The following is a 14,186-nucleotide window of genomic DNA, read 5'->3' on the forward strand; positions in this document are numbered from 1 at the left end:
AATTTTTTTAACAAATTGCTCAAAATCAATCACCAAGATCTGTCTCTTTCTCAAGCAACAGCTGCAGTCTGGAACTTGACTTCCAGATTTGAAGGCAGCCACTCACTGCCAGTCAGCTAAAGCACCAAAGCTCATTTAAATTTCACTCTAAATCATCAAGCTGCTCCATTTTGGCACTGGCCCTTGTGAAGACAGGAGTTTTTCTGCAGCCAAAGACATCTGGAAATGTCTCATTAGGTTCACATGTCCCACAGATGTGAGAAAGCTGAGCCAGTGCAGTGAGGGCACAGCACCAAGTGGATTAAAGCTCTATTTGATGGTCTCAGTGCCACTAATTACCCACTAATGAACCCCTGCCAGAGCTGGGGCTCACTATTCACCCAGTGAATAGCTGGAATTCCTAGAACTGGTCTGGGTACCAAAGTGACCACAACTCCACCTGTAATTGAGCTAAATCCATCTTTAAGGACCCTTAAACCATGGAATTTGACCTTTTGAAACCTTTATTTGCTGAAATACTTGGCAGTTGACAGACTTGCCAATGAATACTTGCAAATCTCATTGAGAGGCCTGTGCTGCTGTATCCTATTCCCAGCCTTACATAAACCCCCCATCACATGGGGAATAGTTATAAAACATCCAAGAGTGGAAATTTCCTTCTTAAATACAAGTTATTTTAAGACCCAAACATAATTTGGCCTTCAGGAATATAAAATGTAAGTACAGTGCAAGTAAAAGTCACTGAAAAGGGAAAAATCCCAGCAGGGTGGAGACCAGGGATGGGATTACAGAGAAAGAACAGATAATTTCAAAATGATGGCACCATAATTTTGGGCCCTTTCTCTCTGAATGAGCCCCAAATCCCTCTTAATATAGTAAGTGATAAAAAGCCAAGATTAGTTAGGGAAAAAAAACCAAAAAACAAAAAACAAACCAAATATGACAAACTTCCAGATAAGGTACATGAGGATTTATGGCTGCAGCACAAAGAGCCAACCAGGCTGGAAATAAAATTACTAACCCTGGGGAGTCTTTACTAACAAGAAATACATTGGGGAAAGAAAATTTGCTTTTTCAACAGTTTTCACTCTGTTGTTTTGTCATCACAAAGGGAGAGGAGTGAGCTCCAAAGTCCAGTAAGACAAAATAATATAGGGAATGATTTTATTTCCCAAAGGAAAAAAACAAACCAGCAAGAACCACAGCAAACTCAAATAGCAACCAAAGGATACACTGGAAAACCTGGAATATCTGGAAATGTTTTAGATTAAAAGTTGATCCACCACAGGTTTGCATTCTGCACCCTCCTGAGACACCTTTGCCACCTGAAGATTCTGGTTCTTAACTAAATCTTTAAAAATGTGAAAGGTGTTGAGAATTTTTTAGTGGAAAGCAAGATTTCAGCTCACATTGTTCCAAAACTGAACTGAATGACTCAAGGATCACCTGAGGGTTAAACATGCACTTTTATTCTGGATTGGGTTTATTCAAGAAAATGTAGAAATAACTGTGCAGGTTTTAGTTATTCCCAAAGTTTAGGTCAGCATGTTAAACATCTGTGCAGTGGTGACTCTGGAACAAGGTTCTCAAAGATTTATCTCAATAAAACAACATCCTGTTCTGGCCAACACCAGATTTCTACAAGGCCATCCCTTTGTGTGTGTTCCAAAGTCCAGGGATGATCACTACCCATAACTCAGAGCAGCTAACAAATAAACCCAAATTATTTCATGGACTGGGAGGTATCAGAGACTCAGTTCAGAGTGGTAAGTTTCCCTCATCATTTTTCCCTGCCTTTTTAACTTGCTAAGCCCTTCACAGGATGAAGAATGCAATTTCTTGAAGGGCTGATCACAACAACCTAAATATTGCCAAGAATTTCATTCAAGAAATTAATAAAAATAACCACAGTTAGCTCCTGTTTACCAAGGTGTATGAATTTTCATCTTCCAGGAACACTTCCTTCCCTCTCTTTTCTGCTGGGTTTCTCTCCTCCTTCTCCCCTTTCCTTGCTGTATTTTCTCACCCTTGGGATGCCTTGTGTTATTTCAAATCCACCTTTTTTTTGGGAGAAGCTTTCCTAAAGCTCTCCCTGTGTGGGACTTGTGAACAGTAAATTAGTGTGATTATGCAGAAGGTGATTTATTGTTTACTTTTAATTTCACTTCTACATTTTTAAACTACTGTTTATGTGATCACACATTTTTTGATTGGTGCTTCTATCTTGTCAAAGAGCCTTGCAGGCAAAATGACTGATTGCAGTTTAGAGCATTACTGCCTACCTTTATTTTGGCTTTTGAATCTTGGTATTGTGTTTTTCAGCTTTTTCTCTCCCAATTTAGCACAATTTATATTTCAATAGCCTTGAAGAGTTCTACAGAAAAACACTTAGAAATGGTTTATCCACCTGTTATAAACAAGGGTTTAAAATGAAAAAAAAACGTAGAAAAATACATTTTGGCCGGTGCACTTGGGCAAACAAAGGATGGATTGCTACAGCCCTGTAGCTGCTGCTGTTGTGATCTGCCCCAAGCCCCAGTCTCACCTGCAGCCAAAGGTGGTCTGCAGCAGGGTGGTGATGCCCACGCAGAAGAAGATGGTCCCGATGAGCTGGCTGGTGGCCCACTGGTCAAAGCCCACGCACATGGCATCGGCCAGCAGGAAGGGCACGGCGATGGTGCCGCTGAAACACGTCAGGTAGTGCTGGGGGCACAGGGGGGTTAGAGCTGCAGCCAGCAGCAGCCTCACTCATCCATTCACTCATCATTCACTCATTTCTGCTTCTGAACCCTCAGCAAAGCTCCTGCTCTGCTGAGGTTTCCTTTCAGTGTTTCTCTGAGCTCTTGGTGCTGGTGTGGGTTCCATAGGGCAGTTCCACAGCTGCTCTCCTGAGCAGGCATCCAGGTAACTGCTGAGAGCAGCTGCCAGCCCAGAAATAACTGCATTCATGCTGCCTCACATCCCCTGCCTCTCAAGGACCAGCAGCTGGGCACTCGTTCATTCCTCCTCAAGCCAAGCAGTCAAAAGCAAAACAAACAAATTTTCACCATACTCCACCCACAAGTAAAAAGAGACTTCCTACAGAACTGCCTGTCCTTGAGGAAAAGGCAGAAATAAAAAAGGATGCTTTGGAATGTATTTGTTTGGAGACTTCAACATCCTTTACAGAGATTACCAAATTCTCAGCATTCCTGTGGGACAGATTTTCTGACCACTGCAGAAGGGAAGGAGATGGAACTGGAGCTGCTCTGCTGCCCTCAAGTAGTGGCTGAGCTGGAGGAGGGTCCAGCTGCCCACTGCAGCCCCAGTCCCTGCAGGAAGCTGCTCCTGCTCCAAGGGGCAAGCCAGCTGCAGGGTGATGTTCTCAGAACTGGAATAACTGCAGTAGCAGCTTTAATATTCAACATTTCAGGTCTAAACCATTCTCTCCATCTTTAACTCCAGAGGTGCCTCATGTCCCTTGTGAAGGCCACCACTGAGCCTTTGCTCACTCATTTACCAACGGCAGCTTGTAGCTCTTAAATAATTAAAGTGAATCTCATAAAAGCACAAAGTGAAAACTCAAATCATTCTCAGAACAATGATCTGAGTGTGATCAGCTTCAGAAGAAACCTCTGAGCACCTTCTTCAAACATGTGAGGGTGGAGAAGGATAAAACTCACACACACAAACACAATGAACTGGACAGAAAATCCTCAACAAGCTTTGAAAGTTACAGAAGAAAAAACTGTCTCTGCTCTGGCATGTACCTGCAAGCCCAGAAAAATGCAGAGGTACCAGGGAGGAACATCTTCAATGGTGTAAATCATGTCAGTCCTCTGGGCATCCAAGCTGCCACTGCTGTCCAGGGTCTCTGCCAGGGAGCTCTGCAGGAAAACAAGGGACACCAGCAGGTTATTGCTGCATGGAATGAAGTGAATTGAAACACCCAGACACTCCAAGGCTGGTTCAGCACTCCCAAGAAATGCTGATTTGTGACAATTTCAAAGCCTTTCACATCCAGCTCCTGAATTTGTACCCAACATGTTCCCTTCTGACAGCCATTCCCTGGCTTTTTTATTTATAAATGATGACCGATGACAGAACTGATCTGGCAGCCAAAATGTGCCTAAAAATGGATTCATCATGACAAGACTGTTAAAAAATCCCACCAAACCCCAAGACCACAAAAACAAACAAACAAACAAAAAAAATTGGGAAGAATTGGAACTAAGAAGCCAACCCTGGCTGTTTCCAAAGCTGAAGAGTTCTGTCCTTGCATCAGAGACCAAAATGACTGGCAAAAATACATCCTCATTATGATAATTGCTTCCCTGCTTTGCTCTTACCCAATTTGATCTTGGTTAACCACTTTTGGCCAAAGAATTTGTAATTTTTCTTCTGTCCCTCCTATTTATGCAGTCAGGAAAAATGCTTATAATTATAACCAAATTAATCCCCAACCAATTTCTATCAGTCATACAAAGTTCCTCCAGGAATTTAAATTCCCTCAGGAATTTAGGCAAGGCCACACTGTGCTCTAGCAGACTGAGAGAGCCAAGGGACAACTGACCAGAGACATTCACACATCAACACCCCTGCAAATTTTCCACTAGAACAAGGGCTCTGTCATTTCTCTGACACAAATGAGTGGAATCTTTTCCCTCCAACCCTCTGGTTTGGAAATTCCTGAGAACAAACCACAACGCTCCCAGCACAACAACAAAAGCAGGAGGAAGTATTGGATTTTGTAATTTCAGATCAAGTAACTCAAAAATTACCTTACACAACAACTGCTCTGCCCTAATCCAGCCCAAGACACAGCAAAGCCACGTGAAGCTGCCTCACACAGAGCCTGGGAGCTCTGCCAGACTCGTGACTGCCTCAAACAGTCTCTACTTCTCCAAAAATCCCAAAACATCCACAGATTGTGCTGAGGTCATCTCCACTTGGTGCCACTTGTAAGCTCAGTGAGCCAAACTGACCCTGCACTCCCCAGGGAAAACAAATCCACTGGGATAATTCACATTCAGTGGGTGCAAGTGAGCACTGGGGGAAGGTTGAGGGTGTTGCAGCAGGAAAGAAAAATCTAGAAATTGTCATTTCAGAGAACTTGGTAAAGCACTTTGAGCAATCCTCTCCCCAGGATCCAGAGCCTGCACAGAGCCAGCAGGGGAAGTGTCCCTGCCCAGCCCCTCCTGCAGCACCAGTGACTGAAAAAGGAACACATTCTCTCCTGACCCAATTATCTGAAAAAAAAAAACCAAAAACCAAAAAACAAAGACTTGGGAAAAACCAGAAATTTGAATCATGGAATGATTAAAGCTGGAAAAGCCCTTTCAGATCATCAGGTGTGACCACCAACAGAGCAGCACCACCATGGTCACCACCAAACCACATCTCCAAGTAACACATCCACTCATTGCTGGAACTCCTCTGGGGATGGGGACTCCATCACTGCCTGGGACATCCCTTCCAATCCCTGACCACCCTTTCCCTGAAGAACTCTTCTGATGTCCAACCTGGCCCTGCCCTAGCTGGCCCAGTGGGACCATGGGCAGGGACACCTCCCACTGTCCCAGGCCTGGCCCTGGTCACTGCCAGGGACTCAGGGGCAGCCACAGCTGCTCTGGGCACCTGTGCAGGGCCTGCCCACCCTGCTCATTCACCCAGAGCCACAGCAAAGCTTTAAGTCATGATCTGCTTACTCAAAAGCTCAGTCTCTCTTAGGTGAATTATTCTCCATCATCCCCAGTTCTGACCACATGGATCAGCTGGGAAGGAGAAAAGCACATGGTTGGTAAAAGCAGGAACACTTCCATGTCTAGAGATGGCTTATCTCATTGCACAATTCCACCCAAACACCTTCTGCTCAAGGCTTTTATCAGATTGTGCCTCTCCACTCCAGCCCCAGCATGCTCTGAAAATCAGCCATCAAAGACTTTCCAGGTCAACAAAACCCCTGTCCATTAAACATGACTGTGATGATGATGATGGCTGTGGGGATGTGAGTGAGACAGAATGAGCTGGGTGTGCTCCAGGCCTCCTCTGGAACCCAACACTGACAGGCCTCTGGCTGCTCAGGGGGTGTTTCAAATCTGAAATTCAGGAGTGAATTTGGGTGTCTGAGTTGAAAACATTAACTGCACCTCCTGTTGTCATCTCTGCCCCAAGAGAAACTACAGCCTTGAAGAAGGAACATCACAATGCCCCTGCTTGGAACCAGGAGTTTTGTTCTTGTTTCTATCAGGACATTTGGAAAAACTTTGGTCAGATTGAGGCTTTTCAGAGACAAGGCTCTACTACCAAGCCAGTATGACTGAACATTTTAGAAGTTCAGATTTACCATAATCCTCATCATTACTTTAAACAAAAGCTGAGATTCACACCATCTCACCTTGCAGGATTATTACTTAACAGCCCCAGGGAATGAAGGAATGGAGAAAAAAGCTGAGAAAATCACAACCAAGGGCATGAACTGCCTCTACCATTTCCTGAGTCATGCCCCAAATGCTGCAACCGAAGTGTGTGATCAGGAGTCATGAGGGCAGAACTGCCTGGGGTGATGTGAATCTGCAAGTCAGCAGCTCTGAGAGAGGAAACCTCACAGCCAGGGGAGGCTGCTGTGAGCAAAGCAGGAGCTGAGAGAGCAAGAGTGAGTCCCCACCTAGCAGGGAAGGCCCACATACCTTCTCTGCTATGCCATTCTCTGTGGTGTAAATGGCCATCAGCTCTGTGTCCTCTGTGTCCTGGTCACCACTGGATGTGGCTCCACCGTTTATCACAACCTTAAAAACATCACAAAAAGAGAAACATGAGGTCTTTTAAAAGAAACATTTCCTCTGTGATCACACCTCGTATGTCACTCAGTTTTCTCTCTTGGTACTTGGCATCTGCCTCTTGATATTTTGTTAGAAAACATGAGGAGCATGGCAAGTCATCATTTCTGTAACAGCAGGGCTAGGGACAGAGAGAGACCTGACAGACATCACAGAGAGCTCCCTAAAAACAGCATACAGAGCTCCCTAAAAACAGCATACAGAGCTCCCTAAAATCAGCATAAAGAGCTCCCTAAACAAAAAAATCAGAGAGCTCCCTAAACACAGCACAGAGAACTCCTTAAAACCATCAGAGAGCTCCCTTAAAACAGTACACAGAGCTCCCTAAAACCTGGGCAGTGTTAGCTGGGGGCAGGGGAACCAGCAGCAGACTGGCTGGGAGAGTTGTTGAGAGTTAATAGAGTAATTAAACTGAAAATGGCAGTAAAAGACAAGCAAATGTCTCCCTGCTGCTGCCCCCTACTCTTCAGGTGGTCAGTACAGGCTGGGCAGGAGCCCAGGTGGGCAAGGAGGCTCTGCTGGGGCCCCTCAAGGGCTGTGGCAGATCTGCCCCCTCATGAGAGGGACCCTGAGGGAAGGGAATGGAGCTGGGAAGGGGCTGAAGGAGCTGGGAAGGGGCTGAAGGAGCTGGGAAGGGGCTGAGGAGCTGGGAAGGGGCTGAAGGAGCTGGGAAGGGGCTGAAGGAGCTGGGAAGGGGCTGAAGGAGCTGGGAAGGGGCTGAAGGAGCTGGGAAGGGGCTGAAGGAGCTGGGAAGGGGCTGAAGGAGCTGGGAAGGGGCTGAAGGAGCTGGGAAGGGGCTGAGGAGCTGGGAAGGGGCTGAAGGAGCTGGGAAGGGGCTGAGGAGCTGGGAAGGGGCTCAGCCTGGAGAAAAGGAGGCTCAGGGGGGACCTTGTGGCTCTGCACTGCTCCCTGACAGGAGGGGACAGCCAGGGGGTCTCTCTGCTCCAGCGAACAGGGACAGGAGGAGAAGGAACAGCCTCAGGCTGGGCCTGGGGAGGCTCAGGGTGGATTTTGGGGAATATTTCTTCACTGAAAGAGTTGTTAAGCACTGGAACTACTGCCCAGGGCTGTGGTGGTGTCCCCATGCCTGGAGCTGCTCAGAACTTCATGGTTGAGTGGACATGGTGGGACTGGTCACAGGTTGAGGACCCTGGAGGACATTTCCAGCCTCAGTGACTCCATGATCCCAGCCCAGGGGTGGTGCTGCTGCAGAAGGACAGCTCAGGGCTCTGAGCATGCAGTGCCTGGGGTGCTGCCCATCCTGGCAGCACAGAACAGCCACACACAGCAGGAGCAGCCATGTTTACCCAGAGATGTTCAGGAGAGCAGAGCCTTGGCACTGAGTGGAAATGAAGGGTGTGTACCCCTGGTTCACACTGAGCCTGGCTGCAGGGCTGGAAATACTCACAGGCAGGGTGAAGAAGGTGGGGTGCTTGGACTCATCCTCATATTTGCCCTCTGTGGAGCCTCCAGCCTCCACAGACTTGGCTGTGGTGTTCTTGCCAATCCCCATTGTTTCCAGCACGTCCAGGACTTGCATGCAGCACCCAGGAGGTGCTCCTGGGACAGGCCAAGAACTGAGGACAGCTCCTTATTCCAACAGCAGCAGCTCCAGGAATCACACAGGAGCTCAGTAATCCAGCTGGGACATCAGGGTGTCATTCACATCAACTGCTCCTAGGAGGGAAGGGAGACATTGGTATTTTTTTATTCCCTAAAATAGATGTGCAAAAGCACAAACCCCACAGCCTGGGCTCCCTTTGGTGCCTGTGACTCACCAACTCTCATCATGCCTCCCTGATAATTAGCAGTCAAGGTATTTGAAATTCTTTCATACTGGGAATACTCTGATTATTCTCTCATTCTCATTACTGTTTTTCAATCAGCAGTGGTATATTGAAACCTTGAACTTTTTGGGACAAACTTCAGGCACAGGGCAGTGCAGAACAGCTGAACATCCACCACAAACAAGACTTGGGCTTCTCCAAGGAGGGTGAATTTGCAGAGCTGCTCCAGGGTTGCCTCAGCATTACTGAATCCTTTCTTTGAAACAATCTTTGAAACAAAAAGCATCTGGGAAGCTCAGACTGAATGGACAGTGAGCCTGTTTCAGATAGAAGCAGCCCCTTCTGCTCAACATTCTAACCCAAAATTATCCCCAAATTCTCAGTTGTATGAAGAACACTCCAAGTAATCTGCCTGAGGATAGTGAAGGAACTGTTTGAGGACAAACTCTGTATTTTAATGAGTTTCACTTCTCTTCTGGCACAGGAACAGGAAAGATCAGACACCTTAGTGGGTTTCTTTTGCTCTCCCACATGGGTCAGTTCTGCAGTACAATTTTGCAGCATTTGCTCCTTAAATCAGAGCAGCCAGTCCACTGCCATTCCACATTTTCCATTTCCAAGACAAAAGAACAGGAATTAACATATTTGAACCTAAACTCTCCACAGGACAGCACAGAAAATCCTGCAGCAAACCAAGTTTTTCAAGTTGTGGCTACAGAGCTTTAAACAGAGAATGCAGCTGCCAACACAGGCAGCTGAAACCAGGTCAGGTACAGGTGAAAGTACAGGACAGAACCTGAAAAATGGTCTCCTGAAAGCCACAAAAAGTGGAATTTTCTGCATCTATCCAAGCAGCAGAACCCACTCACACTGGTATTACTCCAAATGCAAGTTAATGATGAGTTCAGCTGAACCCTAAGGTACAAAAACAGCTCATGGACACTCACAAACACAAGTTTGGATTGGGAAAAAAGAAGCAGAACTTGGGTTTTTCCTGAAGTCTCCCTTCCAGATGCTGCTCAGGAAATGCCAGCAGCTCCTGTCTACTGTAATTGCAATAATAACTGAACTTGAGAAAAACTCTTCTGCTGAGGGCAATTCAGGACTGTAGTAATATATGAATACTAATATTTTAGAACCTCTTAATAACTGTTAATTGCCCATTTGCTAGGAAGTTCTGGTTCCTTGAGGTGAAAGAAATAGTAAATCTTTTAAAGCAATGTAGGTATCTTCTGAAAAGTTACATAAAAAAGATGATTTGGGCACTGAGATCCCTTGAAGCATTAATTAAATCAAGATGGGATGGAAGGCAGTGCCTGCAAATCAGGGTTAAGATTTGTTTATGAGAGTAAATATTAAGGTAGCATAATTATTTCTCACTTGAAGAAGGCTGGTTTGAACACTCACTGGCTTGCTCTGGAAAAAACCTGTCATTCCCATTTTCACAAAGAGCACCTCTTCAAAGTGCAGCTCAGGGCAGAGAGGAGAAGGTACTGGTTAAAGGTTAAAGCTCTGGGAGCACTGGGGGGTCTGGGCTGGGGTTTTTTGTTTACTTTCACTGTAGAGAAACGAGGTTTTTTTTTTTTTCTAGCACACAAGAACAAAGAGAAAAGAATCTGCCTTCTTCTATCATTGCAGATGTATTTTATTCTCCAAGAAAATCAGAGACAGAGACAGGCAAGGTTTAGTCTGGCAGCTTTATCCTCTGGGATTGGGAAGGGAAAGGGCAGCAGGACACCTCCCCAAGCCAGGCCCAATAAACCTGGAGCCAGGGAAGCTGCCAGTCACAGGATTTGCTGCTCTAAGGTGCTCTGGCACCCTAAGCTGCTTAGCTGGCATTAACCAGCATCTCCAGGGAGGAAAGACAAGACTCTGTAATCCTGCTCTGCTGGGCACTGCACAACAACAGGGCTGCTGTCTTCTCCTGGCCTGCAGCACTCCTTGGGAATTGCAGCAGGACAGCAGCAAAGCTTGCCTTGGATCAATTGATTGCTGAGGGCTGACACACTGCAGCTAAAATAACAATTCCCAAACAGGCAACTCCCAAATCACAGGCAAAATCCTCTCTTTGCTGCTTTTCTTAAAGAGAGGGAGGGTTTGTGTCAGGAGGGGGTGGTCCAAGAAAAACCAGAAAAATTAATTTCCCAGCTCTTCTTGCTTCTACCCAGCAATTAAAATTAATGGCACAGATGATCATCAAGAGATTTCTGGAATGCTTTGATTCTGCAATCAGGAGTGTCAAAAAGCAGCAGATAAACTCTGCTGCCTAAAGCTATCTGGGAGAGATCATTCCTTATCAGCCCCGTGTCCCACCACATGACTCAGGTTTTTTTACAGCCCTCCAGGGCAAACCCAGCTCCTCAGGAGCTGCAAAGTCCTGGAGAAAGAGATAAAACCCACTCAATACAACCCATCCCCTGCAGGCTGGGATCAAGTGGAAAGGCTGGAAGTGAAATTTCTGGCAGGACTGATTAAAGTTCTCCTTTCCCCACTGAACCACCTCCAGTGCACACCTGTGTTTAACAGACAGAGCTGCCAGGGTTTACAGAGCTGAGATAAGGTTTAAACAAAGGGCAGGAGATAGGCCAGGTGCAAGTTAAAGAGGAAAAGCCACTCTGCACCTTCAAGCTCTGCCTTTTCTCCAGTAAAAGCTCCCTCCAGCCCTGGAGCCATCAGCAGAGGACAGAGGAGGTGGCAGTGTCTGCTCTGACACCTTCTCACACTGCCAGGACCACCCAGCACATTCTCCCTTTTGCCAAGGTCACTGCTGTTTAAACAAATTAGGATGATTTCAAAGCTCATGTTAAAAGGATAAAATCCATCTGAGATATGGAGATCTACAATGCAAGATTGGGTTTAAAAGCTCTTTCTTCCTGCAAGTCTTTCTCTGGAAGCTCCACCACAAATAAAAAACATCCACAGGAGCACAAAGGTTTTTCTTACAGGAAAATCTGCCCTATGCCATCACATGTGCCACCACAAAAAGCTTCACCTGCCTGTGAGTCAATAAAAAAAAATCCTTTCAAAGTTCATCTCTTAAGTAGATCCAAGGGTTAACCTGGGCAGGACAGGAGGTGCAGAAAGACATAAAGAACTTATTGCCATGGGAGGGACAACTGGCCATGAACCCACAAAGGAGCAGGCAATGGGATACAGACACCTCCCTTGCATGCACTGTTTCCTTTAAAAGCACTGGATATAGGTTTTGGCTGATTCACACCAAAAATATTGTCTAGATCAGATTTGCTGTGATGGCAATTCCTCCCTGAAGGCCCAGTGGGAATGAATTCAACATTAATATTTGAATCCAGAGCTTGGCAAGGCAAGGACTGGGGAAAACAAAACCCACCTGACCTCCAGGCTATGACATTCCTGGACAACTGGTAAGTTCTTGGGGCTCTTAGTTTGGGTTGATTTAGGGTTTTTTCAGACTTCTCTTAGATGCATCAAGGCTTTGCAGGTGCTGGCAGCACCAGGACTGGGCAGCAGGTCATGCTCAGGACATGGCAATGCTGTAAAGCTCATTTGTGATAAGGAGACCTAGAGATGAACCCTCTGGAGGAAACTCAGGCTCCCTGATGACTTCCAACCCTGAAAATTATATATTTTAACCAAAGTGAAAGGATCTCCAGCAGCTCTGTGTATTCCCTTATTTGCCAAACTCAAACCAAAAACCTTCTAAAACCAAGAAGGCTGAATTCCAACTGGATCCTAAATTTCTCTCAGTTGAGGTGAGCCCACCACCCAGTGCCAACCAAAATCCTGAGGCTCTCCCTGCCCTGTGGGTCTCTCTTCCCCACCCTGTGGAAAATCAGGGACTGGCCTGAATTTGGTGGCCCTTCCCTGCTGCACAAGGGAAATATTCATAAAGGAAGCACAACAAGTGTGGTGATAAAAGCAGCTGGGGATGGAGCAGCCCCACACTTGGGTTTGTCCCATGTCACACTCCCTGGGGAAGGAGCCAGCCAGGACCTTCCTGCCTGTTACCAACAGCTGAAGAGCCAAAAAAAATCTGGCTGTTGCACACACTGAGGAGATTAGAATCAAATTAAGGTCACTGCTTAATTACCATCATCAATTTATTATTTTAATTAGCTGTCAGGCTCATGTGAACAGACCAACTTTCTCCTGCAAGCAGAGATGATGCTCAGCCAAGTTGTCCCACTTGAGGTGCCTGTGGAATTTCACCACCTCCCATGGCACTTCCAAGTGCTTGGCACCTCAGAAACCAGGGCACATGATGTGTTTTAACACAAATCAAGGCATCCTCTTGGTCTGAGATTCTATTTTTGGCAGCAGACACACAGCAGAGCTGTGGAAAGGGACTTGGACTCCCTGCATGCTGTTTTCTTGTTACATGCACCAGGTCTGAGAAGATAAAACCAGCTTTAACCTCACTTGCTCAGGTTTAAGGCTGTGGGAAGGACACACCAGAGGCTGAGGCTAAAGCAAAATTTCAGTTCCTGCAGTGTCACAGCTGTGAAGAATTGAAGCCAGTACCAAACACATGATTTGGGGTAAAAAAAGCCCATTTAGGCCAAGCACAGAGAAAGCAAAGGAACAGAGCTGCCATGGGGCAGCCAGGACTCCAGTGAGGGGACACAGAGAAGGGACAGGCTGGGACTGGCACTGGGGTAGCCAGGGAGCTGCAGAAGGGACAGGATGATGCCAAGAGATCAGGGAAGTGGTGAAAGGAGCTCCTTGCCCAGAAGCCTTCACCAAACTGCTCAGGGACACAGGAGTGTCCAGCAGGGCAGACAATCAAGGGATGCTGCAGAGCTCCAATCAAAGCTTGCTCACAGAGCAGGGCTGTGCCTGGCCAGACACACCACTCCACACAAAAGCAAGGCAATTCCCAGTTAATTAAGGAATTGCAGATTTCTCCAGATCCACACTGGCTCTAGCTACACCCTCACAAAACTTCTCTATTGATTTTGTGCTATTAAGGTATTAAAACCCCAAATCTCATATTTTTGTTATTAGCCACACCTTGCCTGCCGTGCATCAGCTCCAGGTACTGGGTTTATCAGTGTTCTCACTTTTCTGCTGTTTTTAATACCACAAAAACCTTAGAACACAGTTCCCCTTTTCTCTCTGCTGCCTGCACAGCTGTCAACACCTATTTCACAGCTCAAATAAATAAATATTCGAGTTACTTGTTTCTGAGAACCTGTTAGAAATGAAACAGCACATTACCAAGAGATTTTTAAATATCAAGGACCAAATTACAAGCCAACAAAAGAGCATCAGCTTTGCTACTTAGGTGTCCAGAGGGTGCTGGATGTTCTCCTTAGAAAAATGTTCTCCCCCCAGTTAAAAAAAATCCACAAATATCTCATCACTGAGGTTAAAAAAGCCCAGTAAGTACCTAAACGATGCAATCTCAGTTGTGTCTGCAGAACCACAACCACAAGTCGAATTGCTTCACACTGTAAAACCCAGATCTGTGCCTGGATATGGCACCTGTGAGGTCCCACCCACTGTCCACATATGCAGGGAGTGTCTAAAAAGGTTTTTTTCTGCCTTCCAGGGCATTTTCACCATCTCACAGGTGTGAAGAAGGTGCCCAGAACCCACAGTT

At 46.2% G+C, this 14,186-nt stretch overlaps 1 protein-coding gene across 5 annotated transcripts in view; it reads right to left on the bottom strand.

Annotated features, from left to right (window-relative positions):
- The window catches only part of SLC23A2 (solute carrier family 23 member 2), a 50,322-nt gene that overhangs the window by 19,673 nt on the left and 16,463 nt on the right, over window positions 1–14,186 (bottom strand). For 2 of the 5 annotated variants that reach the window (XM_079329023.1, XM_079329024.1), the window contains exons 2-5: window positions 8,227–8,495; window positions 6,669–6,767; window positions 3,750–3,866; window positions 2,546–2,703 (exon numbers count right to left, since the gene is read on the bottom strand). In XM_079329023.1, the coding sequence (XP_079185149.1) occupies window positions 2,546–2,703; window positions 3,750–3,866; window positions 6,669–6,767; window positions 8,227–8,358 (506 nt within the window). In that variant the 5' untranslated portion in view covers window positions 8,359–8,495. Of the gene's footprint in view, window positions 1–2,545; window positions 2,704–3,749; window positions 3,867–6,668; window positions 6,768–8,226; window positions 8,496–13,973; window positions 14,061–14,186 lie in introns of those variants that run through there. The other 3 variants (XM_079329025.1, XM_079329027.1, XM_079329026.1) reach the window with 2 other exon arrangements.

This window comes from Erithacus rubecula, assembly GCF_903797595.1.
Source record: "Erithacus rubecula genome assembly, chromosome: 29".
Lineage (NCBI taxonomy): Eukaryota > Metazoa > Chordata > Aves > Passeriformes > Muscicapidae > Erithacus > Erithacus rubecula.